The sequence below is a fragment of the Malus domestica genome, chromosome 15 (genome assembly GCF_042453785.1).
Source record: "Malus domestica chromosome 15, GDT2T_hap1".
Classification (NCBI taxonomy): Eukaryota; Viridiplantae; Streptophyta; class Magnoliopsida; order Rosales; family Rosaceae; genus Malus; species Malus domestica.
Genome location: NC_091675.1, coordinates 18,841,079 through 18,861,338, shown reverse-complemented (window position 1 = coordinate 18,861,338; position 20,260 = coordinate 18,841,079). Strand labels below are relative to the sequence as shown.

General features: G+C 38.3%; 4 protein-coding genes, 1 long non-coding RNA gene and 1 pseudogene across 8 annotated transcripts; 4 read left to right on the top strand and 2 right to left on the bottom strand.

Moving 5' to 3' along the window:
- Positions 1–251: 251 nt before the first annotated feature.
- Positions 252–5,404, top strand: LOC103400996 (ankyrin repeat-containing protein At5g02620-like; annotated as a pseudogene). Its single transcript, XR_011575771.1, has 5 exons — positions 252–500; positions 586–995; positions 3,028–3,594; positions 4,043–4,537; positions 4,623–5,404. The product of XR_011575771.1 is annotated as an ankyrin repeat-containing protein At5g02620-like (transcript).
- Positions 4,506–6,624, bottom strand: LOC103401013 (protein GET1-like; the record flags this gene model as incomplete). The annotated part of the gene is made up of 5 exons (XM_008339716.4): positions 4,506–5,175; positions 5,397–5,867; positions 6,126–6,175; positions 6,311–6,392; positions 6,502–6,624. Coding segments are annotated over 4 exons (327 nt in total), but the record flags the coding sequence as incomplete, so codon positions are not given.
- A 117-nt stretch (positions 6,625–6,741) lies between these two features.
- LOC139192142 (uncharacterized) lies at positions 6,742–7,613 on the bottom strand. Its single transcript, XR_011576007.1, has 3 exons — positions 7,457–7,613; positions 7,233–7,309; positions 6,742–7,048 (listed from the first exon to the last, which is right to left on the bottom strand). It is a non-coding gene; the product is annotated as an uncharacterized lncRNA (long non-coding RNA).
- Positions 7,614–8,588: 975 nt separating this feature from the next.
- LOC103425027 (HMG1/2-like protein) lies at positions 8,589–10,428 on the top strand. Its single transcript, XM_029094495.2, has 8 exons — positions 8,589–8,891; positions 9,072–9,127; positions 9,239–9,328; positions 9,454–9,511; positions 9,624–9,668; positions 9,770–9,850; positions 9,937–10,029; positions 10,137–10,428. Exons 2-8 carry the CDS (start codon positions 9,084–9,086, stop codon positions 10,155–10,157), a joined length of 432 nt encoding a protein of 143 aa, XP_028950328.1. The 5' UTR covers positions 8,589–8,891; positions 9,072–9,083; the 3' UTR covers positions 10,158–10,428.
- Positions 10,429–14,477: 4,049 nt separating this feature from the next.
- On the top strand, positions 14,478–16,429 carry LOC139187462 (high mobility group B protein 3-like). The gene is made up of 8 exons (XM_008363108.4): positions 14,478–14,876; positions 14,992–15,039; positions 15,172–15,273; positions 15,393–15,450; positions 15,593–15,637; positions 15,752–15,832; positions 15,925–16,020; positions 16,141–16,429. Exons 2-8 carry the CDS (start codon positions 14,999–15,001, stop codon positions 16,159–16,161), a joined length of 444 nt encoding a protein of 147 aa, XP_008361330.1. The 5' UTR covers positions 14,478–14,876; positions 14,992–14,998; the 3' UTR covers positions 16,162–16,429.
- Positions 16,430–17,610: 1,181 nt separating this feature from the next.
- Positions 17,611–19,463, top strand: LOC103425028 (uncharacterized). Of its 3 annotated transcripts, none has more exons than XM_008363109.4 (6): positions 17,611–17,794; positions 17,903–17,990; positions 18,089–18,179; positions 18,493–18,577; positions 18,767–18,923; positions 19,251–19,463. In XM_008363109.4, exons 1-6 carry the CDS (start codon positions 17,753–17,755, stop codon positions 19,364–19,366), a joined length of 579 nt encoding a protein of 192 aa, XP_008361331.2. In that variant the 5' UTR covers positions 17,611–17,752; the 3' UTR covers positions 19,367–19,463. The 3 variants fall into 3 exon arrangements, with proteins under 3 accessions (XP_008361331.2, XP_070669922.1, XP_028950326.1); XM_029094493.2 differs by having other exon boundaries at positions 17,632–17,794; positions 17,903–17,978; XM_070813821.1 differs by lacking the exon at positions 17,903–17,990 and having other exon boundaries at positions 17,631–17,794; positions 18,498–18,577.
- Positions 19,464–20,260: the final 797 nt, after the last annotated feature.

Below are 20,260 nucleotides of genomic sequence, written 5' to 3'. Positions count from 1 at the left end.
ACGGCCCTTGAAGAAAGCACCATCGTTCATCATCCGTTCATCCAAGATCAAGCCCCAACGGCCCTTTGGATCAACAACGTCGACAAATCCACACATCCAACCGTTCTTCAAGATCAAGCCCAAAAGCCCTTGAAGATCCGTTCATCACTGTTCTTCAAGATCAAGCCCAAAAGCCCTTGGAGATCCGTTCATCACTGTTCTTCAAAGATCAAGCCCAAAAGCCCAAAAGCCCCTTTGAAGATCCGCTCAAATCCACCTTCAAGATCAAGTCCACGGCCCTTGAAGAACGTTCATCCTTAGATCAAGCCCAACGGCCCTTTGAATCAATCACACATCCACAAATACACACCTTACGGAGATCGAATCAGATGATCAAAATAGAGAGAGATTGTAACCCAAAATCATCAAATACAAATATTTGTTTGTGCACGTTTGTTCTTGTCTCTTTCGTTTCAGGAAATTTCCGTGTTCACAATGATATAAACACATTATTATTGCAGGTACGTATCACCTTGTGATCATTAAATTGCTTGAATTTGTTTGCCAAGATAATAATAATATTATAGTCCTTCTCTGGCTTTGCAGGAATTGTATGGAAAAATACTTCGAGCCACGGGTGTTAGACCAAGTCCAGGAACTCAAAGAAACAAGGTCATGGGAGAAAGTTTACAGAAAGCAAAAGAAACTCATCTGGTAGTGGCTACATTGATAGCAACTGTAACCTTCGCCGCAGGTTTTACCATGCCCGGCGGATACCAAAGCGAAAAAGGACCGGACCAGGGTTCCCCCCTTCTGTCAAGAACGCAGCGTTCAAAGCATTTGTTCTAACTGATACACTAGCCATGGCCATGTCTAGTTTGGGCTTTGGTTGCAATGGTTGTTGCATTCATTACCGGCACATATGCAGTATTGGGTGGTCATTCTCCAGGGATTGTCATTGCGTCTTGTGTGCTTGGCTGCATTTTCTTCTCTGTCTTTGCAAATTCTCTTCTTTCCATTGAAAGAAAAATACTTAATGCTCCACATTTCCTGGACGACATGGTTGGCGACTTTAAGTTGCTGACAGATTACTCGTTAAATGTTATAATTAGCTCAATAGTAGGTTTCCTCATGAAGAAGGAGAAGAGTCATGAATAAGGATTAATAATTATAGGAAAGCTTGTAGGAAAATGGCGTGGGGCTCAAGTAATTAAGAGTGTTCAGGTAAATTGTAATAGAGAATACATAATATTTGCCGTACCTTTCTTCTCATTTGTTGGGAGTTTGAGTTTGCCTTGAAGTCTTGTGCTCCAAGTATCATATTTCTTGATTTTCTCTAGGATCCACCATAATTCCACCACGGGCATGGTAGTCCGGAGATCGCATAGGCATTTGATTACCAAACAAAAGGCATCACAGTATTTTGCTGGATTTTCCTTATGTTAAATAAAATCAAATAATAAATACATTCAAAGAACGGGATTTATAAGAGGTTAGTTTTTTTACATAACAAGAAACTCAATTTACATAGACGACCAAAAGAGAAATGCACATCACTGATACAAATTAAATGTGCAGGTAACAATCCTAAGTTCATGGCTAAAGTTCGTGCAGTAATAGTCAAAACAAAATGACGTTAACGTGTATGAAAACTAGACAGTACAGAAATCATCTGACCTCTAGAATTCGGCAAGTCGACATACGAACTTGCTAACCCTGGTAGATAATATTAACCAATGAATAATTCCTACCTGCAGAACCATATAAGAAAAGAATCAAAAGCAATGTTCAAGACTTTATTGATGATTTTTCAATGCTTTTATTTATGGCTCTAATGGTTTTTCAATGCTCATAAAAAAAAGTGAATAACTTGGTTTTTTTTTCCTTTTTTATTTGAGAAGGAAATCTAGAACCTTGAAGGAGACCATTTTTATTATTTGACAAGAAAATCTAGAACCTTGAGCAGTAAAACACGTGAGCAGGAACCAGGAGGACCATCGAACGGTTTAAAAATGTTAATTTGATGTATTTTCACGCTATTGTTGTATCAATTCATTGCTGACGCCTATACAAAGCATCAAACTCATTCCCCCAATATCGGAAAAGAGAGATTTTTCAGTGTGTCAGGAACACAGTTCAATGCACCAAATGTAATAATATACTTGGTTAGAAATTTCAACCAATTATATTATGATGCTTAGTGTACCGCCTACTGAAAAGGTTCTCGGCCAGACACTCTTATATTTCTCTTTCAATACTCCCTAGTTCATAAATACGACGAACTCAGAGGTTGTCTTCCTCTCGGAAAGATCCTGACCTTATTTGTTTTACATTATTTGTTTGGGGTAAAGTAGACTTTTCCCGCACCACATGGAAGGAGACTCGTCTACTTCTTCCTCTCTTATATGGCTGCTACATATGCTTCTACACGGCTGTGGTGGTAAATGGTATAGATAGTTTTACGTACTCTCCCACTAGCGACTTCTTTTATTCACCTTTCGTAGTGAGTTGGTGATCCTCACTTCACACACTTGACAGTCATCAGCCAGCCGCTTGGTGCCGGATGAGATTAAGCTTTAGAATAGGATTGGATTGATAGGGATGAGTTACATAACCCATGTGTGTGGTTGAGTTACATAACCCATCATATTTTCTTTTATTTCGGATTTGTAGCCAATTTAGTCCGTGTTAAAAAATTTCTCATTAAACATTAGTTGGGCTCCAAGTCCAATTTAATTAGAAATAACCTATCTTATCCTACCCACCAAACAGGCCGTGAATTAAGAAATGCCATCTTGATTTATACAATAAACTATGTTTATTAATTAACAACTTGTAAATATAACACCAAAAAAAAATCATATTTAAATATACGAAATGGAACCTCGACGAAATTGCTATACCTAAAAGTCAACGTTCGAAACTGGATTTGACTAATAAAGCTCTTCGGAATATGTTGATGGAGATGTTCCATCCTCTCTCAAAGATTGCAAGTAATTTCGGATACGTGCAAAAATTAGAATGGATTCCTCCAATTCGACTGGTCAGATTGAGAGTGCTGCTCCATTACCATTAGCATCCCCGGGTGTCGATTGCCAGGCTACTCAGCAAGCAGATCAGACCAAGGAGGAACCTACAGAGGGCATAGATCTTGATGTTTTCAACGCTGCGAAACAAGGCAACGTCGATGCCCTAAGGGAACACGGGGAGCATCTTGACATAAAGCTCACTGCAACAAAAAACACAGTGCTCCATATTTACATAGCGTGCTCAAGCAGCCCAACGTTCAACGAATCTGAGAAACAAGTAATCGAGTCAACCAACATCGTTGAGGATATCCTTAAAACTTGTCCAGCACTGCTGTTGCAGCAGAATGAGAGTGGTGAGACTGCGTTACACATTGCCGCGAGACATGGGCGTGCTGGAATAGTTGGAGCTCTAATCCGAGCTGCAAAAGCTCGTCATGACGACCTCGAGAAAGGGGTTTTATCGGAAGAAGCATGGAAGATGCTCATAAGGGCAACCAACAACGGCAAGGACACGGCCTTGCACGAGGCGGTTCGATTTAATCACTTTGCAGTGGTGGAGATATTGACAAGGGAAGATCCAGAGTCTGTACACGGCTAATGGTGACGGCGAGACTCCAATTTACATGGCTGTCGAGAGGGGGTATTGTGTTTTAGTTTATAAGATGATGAAGACTTGCAAAAATCCCGTTTACAAAGGCCCTAATGGCAGAACAACTTTGCATGCTGCAGTCACAATCAATGGCATAGGTACCAATACGTATATAATATGGAGATAGACATATTTTTACTGTTTTTTCTTTAATTTTTCATAATTTATTTTTATATAGCATGATGACCCAACAATCTCATAATTTATAAATATTTTCATATATGATCTTTTTATAATAATTAGAATATGAACGGATTCAGTTATAAGCAAAACATTTAGTGAATCAACAACAAACTGCTTTTTCTTTAATCTAATTGTATGTTTTGGTGGTTTTATCTTCAAGAAATGACGAAAGATTTGTTGAAGTACACTGAAAAGGCTTTGACGAAAGAAATCGACGAAAGAAATCGACGAAAAGGGATGGACTCCGCTACACTACGCTGCATCCATGGGTCACACTTCAATTGTGAAATCCTTACTAGCAGCTGATAAATCCGCCGCCTACATCGGCGACAATGAGAAGGTTACACCTCTTCACGTTGCAGCACTCGGAGGCCATGCAGACGTAATGAAAGAGCTTATTGCCTGTTGCCCTGATTGTTGCGAACTGGTGGACAGGCGCCGTCGCAACGCTCTTCACTTCTGCATTAGGAAGCGTCATCATCAAGTAGAGCAACTTGTGAGACAAGATCCATGGCTCAGCAACGTCCTTTTGAATGGCAAAGACGAAGATGGGAACACACCCCTCCATCTTATGGCTTACGCTTGGTACAACAACGCTGGGTTCATACGTGATGCTAGGGTTGATAAGATGACATTCAACAAGGAAAATCTCAACGCTCTTAACATCATTCAAGCTTTGCCTTATTCAGAACAACAAGTATGGACAGCACATCATTCCCCTTGTGATATAAGTGGTTAAGAGCCTTTGTTTACCAATACAACATTACAACTATGTGTTGCAGATATATCTTCAAAGCACATTGAAAGAGATTGGTGCCATACCAGGTCATCGGATTTCAAGCGACAAGGATGGTGGCAGCAGCAAGGTCGAGGAAAACATAGGTGGCAGCCAAGTAGAGAAAAACAGAGGTGTTGGCATCGAAGTGAAGGAAGGAAGAGACTCCCATCTGGTTGTGGCTACACTTATAGCAACCGTAACGTTCGCAGCTGGTTTCACCATGCCTGGTGGTTACCAAGGCGAAAAAGGACCAGACCAGGGCTTCGCAGTTCTATCCAGAAATGCAGCTTTCAAAGCTTTTGTGATAACAAATACAATAGCCATGGCTATGTCTAGTTGTTCTGTCATGGTGCTCCTTTTTTGCAGGAATTACACAAGTCTGACCGGAAAATTGCAGAAAAATTTCCACAACGCGTTATCCTTTACTTTGTTTGCCTTAATGGCAATGGTGGTTGCATTCATTACCGGCACATATGTGGTACTGAGTGGTCGTTCGCCAGGACTTGCCATCGCTACTTGTGTGCTAGGATGCCTTTTCTTCTTTGCCTTGGCTAAATCTATGAATATTCCGGTCGTCAAAATACTAGTATTAGATGTGCCAAGAATAATGTTCAGGCATAAATTTCCTCGTTCTTTTTTATTCAAGTACATGAGATGCATGTTACCATGGGATTACCCGCGTCATACTTTCAATGCGATATGAACAATTGGCACAGCGCTCAATTAATTAAGAGCGTTCATGTCAATTGTACTAGAGAATAAATAATATTTGTCATACCTTTCTTCTCTTTTGTGAGTTTGAGTTCGCATTGAAGTCTTGAGCTCCAAGTATCATATTTCTTTATTTTCTCTTGGATCCACTCTTAATTCCATCATGGGCATGGTTGACGGTGATCGCATAGGCATTTGATTACCAAACACAAAAAGCATCACACTATTTTGCTGGATTTTAATAAATAACTTCAAAGAATGGGTTTTTCAAGAGGTTAGTTTTTTAAGATAAACAATAAACTCAAGCTACACAGACGACCAAAACAGTAATGCACATCACTGATACAAATTAAATGAGCAGGTAACAATCCTAAGTTCATGACTAAAGATATCGTGAAGTAATAGTCAAAACAAAACCACGTTAACATGTGTACAAAAACTTGACAGGACAGAAATCATCTAACCTCTAGAACTTGGCAAGTCGACATATGAACTTGCTGACCCTGGTAGATAATATCAACCAAGGAATTATTCCTACCTGCAGAACCACATAAGAAAAGAATCAGAAGCAATGTTCAAAACTTTATTTAAGATGATTTATATCGCATGCAAATCAAAGACCATCTCTGTTCTTTCGGACCCAAGATAAGTAATATGCAAACATCAGCAGCGTTCAACACACGGAAGTAACATTGTACCTAGTGTTGTTTACATCATTTAGTTGCTTACAAGAACACAATATGGCACCTAAACGATATGAGAATTAACAATCAAAAGTAATCCCAACTTTATTTACCATAACATTTTCGTTTACAACTCCTCCAGCCCTCCATGATATCATCTTCCCTGCACAGCAACAAGATATACAAATCAGAACTTCTATCATTTTATAGATTTTACTGTCTCAATGCTCAGTCTAAAAATAGCCAAACAGAAAGAAGAGGGGACTTGGGCAGTATATTCGGAACAAGAACGCATTACCAAATGGTTGCACAAGTTGTTGCGATATGGACCCAACAGGAACCCTCCAAAACCAGCAAACCAGCACAACATATGTTAAGACCTAAATGGACAACCAAATATATCTATTAAGAACCCTTGTTCTGAAATAATTTCTTTTTTATCAGAATAAGCTAATAAAGACTCTCAAAATCTAAAACACTGAGACCTACCTTTAAGATGAACAAAATTCTCAGATACACGTCGTATGAAAGTTTTATCTCCTTGCCATGTAACTCTTGATCTGGAAGGCAGGTACCACTGTTAGAATCTTTCACCTGGTGGGTCAGGCTTACCTAAGTACCTGTTACGTACAATCAACTCATAACAACTACACAAGATTCTTATGATTGAAAATAAAATAAATTAATGGTCGAAAACAAAATGGTTATTGTAAATACATGGAAATAATATGGCATTGAAAACTGCATAAACTTTATTAGCCATTCAACCCTTCGCTTAAAAACATCGTAGCTGTAAAGTGTATATGTTACTATACAAACACAACTTTGATCCCAAGCATATTGCATATAGTTACCCTCTGTGACGATATATGGATATATACATGTGCCCCAAGAATGCAGGTATGTAATTGTATATATGATCAGAATAAAAACATAATTGAAAGGATGGAGTTGCAAACTAGTGCAATTTGCAAGTTCTTTCTCCTTAGCAGATGCAATCCTCCGAAGTTACGCGGCTTGCGCAAATGTCGACGGCCTGGATTCAAACGAAACGAAGATCACACAACTGCTAAGAATCCAAACTATCGCCTACTACTGTAAAGCTAAAACAATGCGTAGCTGCAACTTGCAAGCATCAAAACAATTCTGCCAATCCAAAAAAATAAAATTCCTTTTGAAAAATTGGGGAAAATTATGATTGACCAATAAAAATCACTCACTGCGACGAGTAGCTTGCCTCCTTTAAGATGTCTTTAATTTCTCCCCGCAATCGGGTTGCCGTAGCACTCTTCACTCCCTGCCAACACAAAAAATCACCCAAAATATAGTTTTAATTTCACAACAATTGCAGTTAAAGCATCAAACAAATGATTAAGAGCTTAAATTCGCACCAAATTACGGGTAAATTGTTTGAATGCAAGTGAAAAATCGTTGAGCAAATTACCTTCTTTAACTGCTCTAGCCACCTGGAGAAGAATTGGAAAGCGACGACGATAATGAATACAATCGGAGCTGCTAACAAGCTCCGGTGCTCCGGTAGGGTTTCTATTACCTCTCCCATGTCTGATTGTTTCCTTTACCGGGTCAGTTGCTAGAGACCCAAGTCTAAAACTCCAGTGGGCCTGGGTATTGGGTAACCCCGATTCAATTGGACCTGTTGGGGATAAATTGTTCGACAATGTTCCAATCAAATAAAGCCCAATTTTGCGAAAATCTGATAAATTCATGAGTTTTTAGTTCTTGTGGTTGAACTTTTCTGTTAATACAAAATAAGAGAGTTTTAGTTCTCGTAGTTGAACTTTTCTGTTAATACAAAATAAGAGATTTGAACATTTCTGATAATTAAATCTAATATCTAAAATATTTGTAAAATTAAGTAAAACTTAGTATTCAAGCCGAAATTTCAATTTTGTTCGCTGTATTTTTTTTGTATCGAATTTGATCATTTAGTTTTCTAGTTGTTGCAATATGAGAATATCCATAACACCGTTAGTTTGTTGTGGAAATTATCACGTTTGTGCCACATATGAGAGTAAAATTGACATATTTCATAAAATCATTCCAAAGAGTTATTTATTAAAATTCCTAAAAATTCTAATTGAATACATTTTCATATCAAATTTGATATAATTAAAAAAAGGAAGTTATTTAGTATTATGATTTTGATACTTAGCCTACTCCTTTTTATTTGTAAGTAAGAGGTCTTGTATTCGATTGTAGCAAAAAGTAAATTTAAACCACATTATTTTGATACTTAGCCTACTCCTCCATCCTTTTAATTTAAATAATATAAAAACAAAAGAAAAAGGAAAAAATAAATAAAGGGAAAAAATATTGTTATTAGTAAACCAATTGACATATATACCCCCAAAGCAGTACAGAAGTATTGTGCACCAAATTTTACCACAACCCCAACAACCATCTAGACGCGCCCAAACCCCAAATTTGTAATTTCGCCAATAATATCCGCACGTGCCAACCATGACCCACGCACACATCCTCCACGTGTGCCCCTTTTCCCACCGGTTTCCAGTGTACCGCCAGCAGAAATAGAACAAAGAAACACAAGGAAGCACAAGCGAGATCCAAGCAAATACACCCCAACCAATCGACGCCCATGACGCGGATGCATGACGTGGGACAAATATTTTGAAATCCCGCCCAAACCCGGACTTCAATCCTTCCAACAAATCAAAATTTAATTTTCCGCCTTTTTTTCATTTTTATTTTTGCGCCACGGGCCTTCCCTTCCTATCCCTTCACACCCCAGGGGCAAATTTTACACACACTCGCACACCGCACCAACCAAAGCAAACGACCCAAAGGCTTATCTCTCTCATTGTTCTCTCTCTCGCCTTATCCTCTCCCTTCACACAAAGGTAAGCTCGCCCCCCGACTCGGACCGAGTCTCTTCGTTTTCCGCCGATTCCAAACGATACACGTCGTTTTTCGCCGCTTCCGAGCGGTTCCCGTCGTTTTTGGTCATTTATAAACGATTTTAATCATTTTTTGCCGTTTATCAACGACTCTTATCGGTTTTTTTGTGGTTTTGTGTGCAGGTTTAGCTGAACATGGGGAAATCAAGAGCTGCTGCTCCCAAAAAAGCCGATGCGAAGTGAGCTTCCGTTTTCGTTTTCCCTCTTCTTCGATTTGATCGGAGATCTCGATATGAAACGTCGATTTTGAATTTATGTTGATTTTTTGTGTTATTTTTTAATTTTGTTAGGTTGAAGACCAAAAGCTCTGGCGCGAGCAAGAAGGCTGCAAAGGATCCGAACAAGCCTAAGAGGCCTGCGAGTGCCTTCTTCGTTTTCATGTACGGCCAACGCTCTGTTTCTCTCTCTCTCCCTATCTCTCTTTCTTCAGATCGATCGTTTTTTACTTTGATTTATTTATTTATTTTATCATATTTGTATGAATTTTTCTTTCAAATATATATAGGGAGGATTTCAGAGTGAAATTCAAGAAGGATCATCCTAATAACAAATCTGTGGCCGCTGTAAGTGAATTTCATCTTCTCAGATCTGTGTTTTTAATTTCGTTTTGCTGAATAATTTTTTATTTAATTTTACAAAATTATACTTATTCTGATTTTCGATAAATTTGAATAGGTCGGTAAAGCTGGTGGTGATAAATGGAAATCACTTTCAGAGGCCGTGAGTATTTCTCCCAATAAATTTTGTTTATCGATTTGTGAATTGCTTGAATTTTCCGTAACTGTTCGTTGACTGGTTGCTTTATTGTATAAATTATTCAGGAGAAAGCTCCCTACATTGCCAAGGCAGAAAAGAGGAAGGCTGAGTACACCAAGACCATGAATGCTTACAACAAGCGCATAGTGAGTGCCCTTGTTTTGATTCCTGAGTTTTCGGTTTAATTGATTCGAGTAGTGTTGTGAGAGTTGTTGCTTAATTGTGAAATTAGGCTGAGGGAGGTAACGGAGCGGATGATGAAGAGTCCGATAAGTCCAAGTCTGAGGTGCAAAACGAGGATGAAGATGATGACGAGAGTGGAGAGGTTTGTTCTGATTGGCTCTCGTTGTTTTGTTGATCAACTGTGTCTTCTTAGTTTCGTGATTAGTTTATTGAATTGGGTTGAATTGTGTTGTTTTGGGTTAATTGTAGGAAGAAGATGATGACGAGTAGAGCAGGAAAGTCAGGTATCGGAATGAAGGAGGAGCAATTTGTGTTAGGGTTGTTGGTTAAAAGATATTGAATGACCTGCATTTTCTGACTAAAGCTCTGTGTCTGATGATAAGATAGCCACATTTGTAGGATTAGGGAAGGGAAAAGAAAAACACAAGGGGTTAATGTTTCGGGACTCATCCACCTGATTCCCCATATCGTTTCTGTACTTAGTGATCGTTTTTATGTTCAAATGACTTCTATTTCGCTCTAGTTAATATCCTTTTTATTATATGATCGGATTAAATTGCCTTGAGCATTTTGAAATGGTTATGACCTTTAGAGATGAACTTACCTAGAACATGGTTGTCACGTTGTTCGTATTTTGAGCTAGTAAGAGCATGTGATTAGCTTGGAGTACCGGCAACCAGTGATCATGGTTTAGGAAAGCTGTCTGGCTTAAATTAGTTTCAGGGTTCCAAAGACTTGGGAGTGAGAATGGCTTTGTCTGCTTTTGGGTTTAAGATTATGTACCATTCTTCTCAATTCTCTCCATCTTGTTTTATGTGATGATGATGGTTTGACTTCAATATGTGTCTTTCTCTTTTGACTTTCTCCTTTTGGCTCCTTTGGATTGCTTTTGGGATTTTCCTCCGTTGGTTGGTTCTCAACATCATTTGGATGACAAACCTGTCAGTATTTTAGCATGGTATGAATGTCAGCCTGAGATTTTTTTATTGTCAGATTCTAGGTTTAGTAATTAAGATCTAACGGCCAAATTTCTTGGTACATATGGTGGAGAGAGGATCCTTGCCGGATCTTCTTTCTGAAGATTTTGAAGATCTTTCAATTAAATATGTTTATTGTACATCATACGGTTAGTTTTTGTTAGATATTATTTATATTTAATTTTAAATAAAAATTTTTATAATAATATATAACTGTACGGATGTAACTAGAGTATTCTCATAAAGAGGATTTGACGAGGATCCTCTTGGCATATAGTGCACCGAAGCATAGTAGAAATTTTCATATTTTGAGATTGGACTAGATTTGGTTTCATTTTCGGGATTTCGGGACCTGGAGTGTTGAAAACTGCCGCTACTTTTTAATTTGCAATGTAATCCAAGGAAAGGGATTCTGCCTTTCTTGGCCCGAGTACAAGTGCTGGTCTCCGGTAAGGTATCGATTTTGGTTGTTGTATCGATGTTATTAGTCGTACCGATGAGGTATTTGCCTATAAATTTGCAAAATCATTGGAGAAAAACACAATGAAATTAGTTGACTATGTTGTTAATTATTTTAATTGAAGCATCAAAATCCAGGTTTAACCGACAATGACAAGAAAATTGGCTTAACGATGATCCTCTGCGATTTTCTACTACCACTCCATGTTGGGAGATTTTTGGGCAACATGTGTCAAGCGATGAAATAAATAGCAAGAGTTTTGTTTCAGTCGAACAAATTAATTTATACAACGGATAATATTGACTTATCAAACGACGTACTAACTATATTATTAAATGTTTGGCTTAACAATAAGAACGTAGAAATTATTTCTCGTTGTATGTTGTTTCTTGTCCAATGTTATAACATTCCCCACCTTTCCATCTATACCAAATGCAATGGCTTCAGCTTGACCATGCCATTTAATAAGTCAAACTTGAGCATTGGTATGTTTATTTGTAAAACTTGTGAGCAACTTGAAAATTTTTATGAGACAACTCGACGTATTTTAAAACCAAAATGGCCACTAGTGTGGACTCACTATACAATCTTTTTATAATCTAAACCGATTATTTTTTAGGTTATCGTGGAAACATTGTTCTTGCGAAAATTTACTAAAATCAGAAGTCGTTTAGTTATTTAATTGTGATATTACAAATCAACGATGATAGAGTTGTCGATAAAAATGAAATGTTCACAATATTAATATAATGACTAAATGCTTTTCGATCCAAATTAATTTTTACAAAAATAATCTAGTAGGATAACCTAAAATTTGCGGTTCGGGTCATGAAATTACATTGTGGAGCGCGCTCAAACGAGTTGTTAGTGCCATATTAAAATATTAACTATTTATTGCTTGAACGCTCCTCTAGATATGTATTTTTAGTTTTATTTAGGAGAACTGTTATTAACACTCCAGAAATTTCATTCTACAATTCTCATAAATGTATTTTTCTTTCTAATTATAGAAAGTTTGGAATTCAAAATGAGATTTTTTGAGTGGCAATAACAATTTTCTTAGTTAAAAAAACCCTAAACCATACAACAAAATAAGCAAAAACAAAGTCTAATTATCGGATTATTCATTGTTTCCAGTGTTAGTATCTACTTCAAAAAATTTAAGAAGTAAAATATTGCTATAAATTGAACACTCTAAATTGTATAGTAGTGTACACTAAACACTATATCATTATATTATACATATCATGATTAATAATTACTATGAAACACTATATTAAAAAGATTTGATATAGTAATCGGGTCTTGAGCCTAAACCGTATCATGATATTGCAAAGCGTTTTACACAATCCTACCAACTTATTATAAAAAATAGGTTGAAACAACTTGAGTTTGGTATCGAACTCAAAACTTTTAAGCTCACTCGAGCTCGGTTCGTGTAAGAACGAAGGCAAACAGAGCTAAGGTGAGGAAAAAAAAATTAACTAGCCAAGCTTGAGCACAATGTATTTCAATTTAACCCAGCTCGTTTAGACCATCTCCAACCCTCGAACTAACAATCATATTTTTTAGCCCGGAAAATTTAGCTTTTAACCTAGAAACAGCTTTTCTGCTGCAACCATTCTAACCTAAAATTTTAGCCCGGGATGATTAAAGAATGAATTTAGGCTAATTTTTTTTTAAATGTAGACTATCGTAAATTAATTTTATAAACATTTTAATCTAAAATTGTTTAAATTCTAATAAATATTGAAAAATGTCACATCCCCGCTTGGGCCCCCACCACATCCCGGGCTCGACTCCGTCGTAACACGATATTGTCCGTTTTGGGCCTCGACCATGCCCTCACGATTTTGATTTTGGGAACTCACCCAGCAGAACTTCCCAATGGGTCACCCATCCTAGAAATGCTTTGGCCCAAACTCGCTTAACTTCGAAGTTCCGATGGAACCCGAAGCCAGTGAACTCCCAAAATGCCTCGTGCTAGGAAGAGATGGGCATGTACATATAAGGTTTACAGGATTCACTCCCCTGTGCGATGTGAGATATTACAAAAAATCACTAAATTTTCCACAAACAAGCCTTCAATTTTCACCAATCTTTCAACTTTCACATCTTTCAACTTTCACCAAACTTTCAACTTTCACTAACCGTTTAATACCAAACTTTAAACTTTCATCAATCATCCTTTATATAAATACATGTCCAATATTAGTTGATCACACAATCTTTCAACCTTCAATCATCCTCTATATTCACCAATCTTTCAACTTTGAAAGAGTTTTTGTTTCCTAAATATCTTCAATATCTCATCGATGGGTGATAGAATAAGGCGTAGCAAGGCAATGCAGATGGCACAATACCAAGTAAGGCTTGACATTGAGGATGCAGAATTGATCAACGCCGAAGCTGAACTTGTAAACTCATTTATGCAGTATGAGCACCATGGCGAATCTAGCCAACGTGGTTCTGTCACGGGACGTGCATTTGTGCAACGTGATAGAGAAGAGTGTCATGGGTGAATTTTGAATTAAATATTTTTTTTAATTATTTTAGTCGTTGAATTTAAATTTGGGTCATTAGATCTTTTTGTTTTACCGTTATATTTGATTATATTCGATCTCAACCGTTGGATTCAATGTATTTTAAAATAATATATTTTAAAAAAATAAAATTTGAATTTGGACTGTAGGATCAACCAACGATCCTTAAATTGTGGCCGTTTGATGCAGAAAAGAGTCGTTGGGCTCAGGGAAGTGGCTGACAATGGCCTTGACAGTGGGCCCCCCAGCTGTCGGGAGCTAAATTGATGCGGGCCGTGTTAGTGAGTGGGCGGGCCAAGAGTGGCCCAAATGCAGGTGAGTCCACGCGTTGGGGGGGTGGGCTTTGGGGGTATTTGGCGCAACTTTAGCATTTGACCTTTAGCCCAATATTTTAGCTTGGGTTGGGTGGTGTTTTGGGGGGGGAATAAATGGGGTAATTTGGCATTTAGCCCAGGTTGGAGGAGGAGGCCTTAGAGGCCCTATCTCCAAATATTTTGAAAAAAAAAAATCCATAACTCCATAAATATCAAGGCATCAAATTTCCCTATTTACCCCCGCCTCAATAATATCCCACACCAATATAGTTGTTGCGTACAACACGTTTTATTCTACCGATTCGATCATCCTCAACCACTAGAACCCCAAAGCACAAAATCAAACCCCAAATCCGTCATTTCACCCCTACCCCTATCACGTGCATTCCCACGTGGCGGCCTCGCTAGCGAAGAAGCACACAAGGAAGCACAGAAGGGAGAGTCCATCAGCAAATGAAGGCATAGCGCACGGATAGCTGACGCGGCAAAACATTTTTGAAATCCCGCCGAAACCCAAAACTTCAATTTTTTTGGTTAGTCGAAATTCAATATTGCCCCTTCCTAATTCCTTCTTATCCCCCTACCCTTCTTTCCTCTCCCAAACCTTCACACACGCACCGCCCAACAAAAAACAAAGGCGTATTTGCTCTTTCTCTCTCTGCGTCTTCGTCTTATTTCCTTCTCGAAAACCCTAGGTAAACTCGCGCCTCCGCCGCTCTGACTCGGTCCGAGTCGCGCCGTTTTTTACCGTTTCTGAACGATTCTCGCTCGTTCTCGCCCGTTTTTTACGGTTTTTTTGTGTGTTTGCAGGTTCGCCATGGGGAAAGCCAGAGCAGCTGCTCCCAAACGCGATACGAAGTGAGTTTTGGGCTCTATCGTGCTTAGATTACTCTCCGATTACATCGATTTGATCGGAGATCTTCGATTTGTTGTATCGTGCTTTGATTTTTGCTCTGTTCGTGTGTTTGATTTTTTTTTAAATTTTGGTAGGTTGAAGAGTAAGAGTACCGGAGCGAGCAAGAAGCCGGCGAAGAAAGCCGGAAAGGATCCGAACAAGCCGAAGAGGCCTGCGAGTGCCTTCTTCGTCTTCATGTACGGTCAACTATCTTTCTCTCTCTTCGGTTGAATTTCCAGATCTGACTTTTTCTCTATCTATCTTTTTTTTTTAGATTTGTTTTACTGAATTTTACTTTTATTTCGTACTTGAACAGGGAGGAGTTCAGAGAGAAGTACAAGAAGGATCATCCAAACAACAAGTCGGTTGCTGCTGTAAGTCAAATCTCATCATCTCAGATCTACGAACTTGTTCTGGATTTTACTCTCTGATTAGTTGATTTGATTATTTAATTAATTAATTAGAGTTTAAATTTATACAAATTAAATTTGATTTTGTTTAATCGAAACCAAACAGGTCGGTAAGGCTGGCGGTGAGAAATGGAAATCGTTGTCAGATGCTGTGAGTGTTCAATTATCGTTTTAATTTCATCGATTAGTGAGTAATACGAAATTATTTGGTGAATTTTGGTGTTGGATTTTATTGATTTGATTGTTCTGTCCTTGAATTAATCAGGAGAAAGCTCCTTATCAAGCCAAGGCAGATAAGAGGAAGGTTGAGTATAACAAGAACATTCAGGCATACAACAAGCAATTAGTAAGCGCTGTTGTTCCAGCTTTCGTTTAATTCGTTTAGTTATCGGGTTGAGGATATTTGTGAGACTTTGTTGGTTTGTTTATGTGAATTAGGCTGAAGGACCTAATGAAGCTGACGAAGAAGAGTCTGACAAGTCCAAGTCTGAGGTAAATGATGATGATGATGAGGATGAGGACGAGAGCGGCGAGGTCAGTTGTGTTTTCGATTAATCGAGTTCACATTGTGGGTTTTTTTTTTCATTGTTTCGCATGTTCAGTTAGTTGAATTAGTTACTTAATTGTTTGTGTTGGCTGCTGGCTGTGTTGTAGGAGGAAGACGACGATGAGTAGAGCAACGGGAATTGAATGGAGGGGGAGAAGCGATATGTGTAGGGTTGCTTAGAAGATAATTGAAAGGCCTGCCTGCACCTTTTCTTCACTATGGGATAAGTTGCTGGCTCTCTACCTTTTGTTTTAGGGGTTAGTTTTTAGGAAAACACAAAAACAAAATCGGATTCAGTTTCAGGATCGTCTTCTCCCCGCGATTCCAATGTCGTCATTTCTGTACTTAATGATCCTCCTTATGTTCAATGAATTTCAGTTTGCCTTCGTTATATAACGCGTTTGTTAGTTTCTTGTTCTGCAATTTGGTGTATGGTTTTCGTTTAATTAGCATTTAAGCCGTGATTAGTATGCTTGATGACTTGGTAATATGATTTGTTTAGTCTACATTTGGGGATTTGGGTTGTATGAATGTTTGTCATTGTTCATCTTGTTGTATGTGATGGGATGATTTTGGTGTTTGAGTTTACCCTTCTTGTAGTGTTTGACTTTATCTTGGGGATGGTGATTTACTTTGCCTCTGGATGATGGAACAATTGGGGTGAGAAATTCTCCCATTGGGGTCTGATTACTGTTTGAGATAAGTCTTAGACGACAATTGAGATGTTAATATGGCGGTATTTCACTCTCAATCAAACTCTCTTGGAGAGATCGACATTGGCACGGGATGCTACGTTTGCAATATACTCGTGCTATAGAACGAGGGATGACCTACAATGGCATGAGATGCCACGATTTCAATGAACCTGTGTTATACAAGCTGATGTCGCTACCGTGAGTTTTAACATGACCACTTGCAAAAGTTTTTACCAGTGGGCGTTGTTCGTGATAAGAATGGGCATGCTTGTGGATGCATTTTGGAAGTGTTAAAAACGCTTTTGGATAATTTAAACGGTACTTTTGCGCTTGAGATTTGAATTTGAGGTTATGCAACCAAGATGAGAAGAGTCAATTAAAGGAAAATAATTAAATATTACGACTTTATGCAAATCATAAGATGGAGAAAATAATTAACCAAAAAAATCAGTATATAAAGTATTTGATTCCATTTGTGGCCGACAAAATATATATTTGCTGCATCCTCTGTTTTATTTTATATATATTTTTTTAAATTACATTGGATCCTCTATAACTAAATCCCCAAATTATGCTAAAAAGATAACAGATCGCGTGACTCCATAACCAGATCCCCAAATCAAAGCACTTAGTAATCCTCCAAATTATTGTCGGTGTGTTTTAATATTGAGTTTTAACGGTAATTATAAAATAAAAAGTAAAATGAATAATATTATGATTGATTTTTTAGTGTAAAAATATGATTTTTCGTTAGAAATATTTTAATTAAAGGTCCCATTTTATTATGATTACTCTATGATTAAAAAATAAAAAAATAATAATTCCCCTCGGTAAGCTCAAGTTTATTGGGCTTATTTAGGCCTGGGCGGACCTTAACTCTTCCTCCAACACACCCAGCCCAATGCAGTAATGAAATCAACTCAGTACCCTCTCTTCCGCAACGACCTGTCGTTCTTTCTGTAAACTTAGTCACGTTGGCCGATCGAGCGGGGGTAGAAACGAACGACAGTGGAAGAGGGAGGAGATGGCCGGCCCCGGAAAGTGCTTGCTGGTGACTGGACCTCCTGTAAGCTAAGCAATTTCCAGTCAAATTTTGATTTCATATTTCTATTTATTCAATGCTTTTCTCAAAAGTGCTTTCGGTTGGCGATGATGATGCTGATTCCTGGTGCAGGGTGTGGGCAAAAGCACTTTAGTAATGAGAGTGTTTGAAACCCTAAAAGCATCATATCCAAACTTAAAAATTCAGGGTTTCTACACTAGTAACTCTCTCTCTCTCTCTCTCTCTCTCTCTCTCTTAATTTTCAATTTTCTTCGTATGTATTTACATCATATAGATTTTTGTAATCGTAATGCGTAGGTGAGGTTAGAGAAGGAAGTGAGAGAGTGGGGTTCCAGGTGGTCACGTTGGACGGCCGTACAGCTCCCCTCTCATCCTCCACCATTTCCAGGTCTTCCTTTTCATCCATTCTAAATGTTTGTTGCTTCAGTTTCCATAACTCCATTTCCTAGTTAAAAAACACTTCATAAACCATTTTGAAGATGAAATCCATCGACCCAACTGTTGTTGCGCCCGATTGTTACCGCACCGGACATTAACAGTTGATAGTCGAGCGCTTTTTGGATTTTCATAGTTTTATTCTTGTAAGTGTTTTTCGCTAACATTAACAATATGCGGGGTTCTACTGTACTAATTAAGTATACATTCATTCATATTATTCGGCTACATAGCATTAAACCCTAAAACAAGTTTTTGTATGTCAGCCCAGAGTCTTTGAGATGGCCTACCGTGGGGAAGTACAAAGTAGATGTTGCGTCGTTTGAGTCACTGGCACTGCCTGAATTGCAGGTGGGATGAGTTTTTTCATTGCTTACTGATCAACTCTCGCCACCCCCTCTTCGCTATTTAGTTAACTTTTAGGCCTTCACGTTTGCGGTATTTTGTGAAACTTTTTTCTTGTCACATTGTTTTCAAGCATCATGCGGCTATGGCATTTGACTATTTGAATTGTGTCATCCTTTTGTGATGTGTTATCAGGTAAGAGAAGATACCGATCTATTCATCGTTGATGAAGTTGGGAAGATGGAGTTGTTCAGTTCATCGTTCTTCCCTTGTGTTTTAAGGATTCTGGAGTCCAATGTCCCGTTTTTGGCCACAGTCCCAATTCCAAAATTCGGTCGTGATATACCTGCAGGTGCACTTTCCTCAAGTATTCCATTATTTTGCTTGGCTTGTTACACCACTGCTGTACTGCACAATTGCTCTAATTTTGGTTTATGTTCTAACAGTTTTAGAATCATGATGATATGTATGATTTTCATCCGAACATAGTAAATTCAAGGTGGAAAATCTGTTTCTTTTTGGGCGAGTTTTTTCACTATGTATTGCTTGTCACACGGGGTGGAGTTGGTGACCGAACAAAACTAGAGAGTATAGACAATGGCGAAGTTGATGTTAGGTTTAAGCCATCCTGTTCTTTGTTTCTAATTTGTATATGACCAGGGTTTCTGAACTTGTGCAGTTGCAAGGTTGAAGAATCATCCGGGGGCAACAATGTTTACGCTGAGCAAAGGTAACAGGGATGCTGTTAAAGAAGAGATATACTCCCATTTGGTAGCTTTGTTGAGTAAACAATAACTGTGGTCGTTAATCATCCTCAATTGTAAGACTTGAAGGAGCTCATATGGTATTTTTCAAAAATAAATACTCAATAGTGCACATCTTCTTTCCGAAATTCAGCATGATATTGTTATTTTACCGACATATAGTCAGAAATGGAACTTGAGGGACGGTAGGACATGAGTAACGGGTCACAAACCAATGCAAAACAACGCATTGCGGTTTGAGATGAACAATACGCAAAACAACGCTTGAGATGTTGAGGTAGATAATGGTAACTCAACCAGAGAGCAGCCGGTAGATTGCTACTCTCTTGGTCTGACAAGTCCCATATATCACTCTTCAATATTCTTTCCCATTTCTTCACATTTGGTTAACGCCGTAGGAGACCCCCAAGTGACTTGGCCGCAAGAGGAAGACCGTCACACTTGCTAACAATTTTTCTTTTAACATCCCGAAGATGTTCAGAATGCGCGCAGACGAGCATTGTTGATGCCTGAACTTGTAAACGCATGCCTGGAAAATAACAACCAGCAATCTGCGTCAGATATTCCCTCTAGATGGTAAGGAGCGATGTACCAATCATTGCTGCGGTCCTAATTTTGATTCCAAACATCATCATAAGCAAAGAGAAACTTCTTCTCCAAGAAAGCCCGGCTCAGTTCAACTTGAAGTAGATTGAGGTTTGCACTCGCAGTTTGATATGTGTGCAAATTTTTATTTTTGCGTTTTTAATGAGTTAATTAGACATACGAACTGTGAAGTAAAAATCAATAGTGCATTCTTCTTTTTGAATTTCAGCATGATCTTAGTTCACAAACTTATAATAAAAAATTAAACTCGAGGACAGTAAGACATGAATAAAGGGTCACAACCTGTGGTTTATATGCAACTTAATGCCAGTTAAATGTC

What these genes read in the sequence shown, in the direction of transcription:
- LOC139187462 (XM_008363108.4), top strand. Translation starts at nt 14,999, where the DNA reads ATGGGGAAAGCCAGAGCAGCTGCTCCCAAACGCGATACGAA. An exon ending in GGAAATCGTTGTCAGATGCT is followed by an intron (nt 15,638 to 15,751) that starts GTGAGTGTTCAA and finishes TGAATTAATCAG; the next exon opens with GAGAAAGCTCCTTATCAAGC. An exon ending in ATGAGGACGAGAGCGGCGAG is followed by an intron (nt 16,021 to 16,140) that starts GTCAGTTGTGTT and finishes GCTGTGTTGTAG; the next exon opens with GAGGAAGACGACGATGAGTA.
- LOC103425027 (XM_029094495.2), top strand. Translation starts at nt 9,084, where the DNA reads ATGGGGAAATCAAGAGCTGCTGCTCCCAAAAAAGCCGATGCGAA. An exon ending in ATAACAAATCTGTGGCCGCT is followed by an intron (nt 9,512 to 9,623) that starts GTAAGTGAATTT and finishes AAATTTGAATAG; the next exon opens with GTCGGTAAAGCTGGTGGTGA. An exon ending in GGAAATCACTTTCAGAGGCC is followed by an intron (nt 9,669 to 9,769) that starts GTGAGTATTTCT and finishes TAAATTATTCAG; the next exon opens with GAGAAAGCTCCCTACATTGC.
- LOC103425028 (XM_008363109.4), top strand. Translation starts at nt 17,753, where the DNA reads ATGGCCGGCCCCGGAAAGTGCTTGCTGGTGACTGGACCTCCT. An exon ending in TGCTGGTGACTGGACCTCCT is followed by an intron (nt 17,795 to 17,902) that starts GTAAGCTAAGCA and finishes TTCCTGGTGCAG; the next exon opens with GGTGTGGGCAAAAGCACTTT. An exon ending in AATTCAGGGTTTCTACACTA is followed by an intron (nt 17,991 to 18,088) that starts GTAACTCTCTCT and finishes CGTAATGCGTAG; the next exon opens with GTGAGGTTAGAGAAGGAAGT.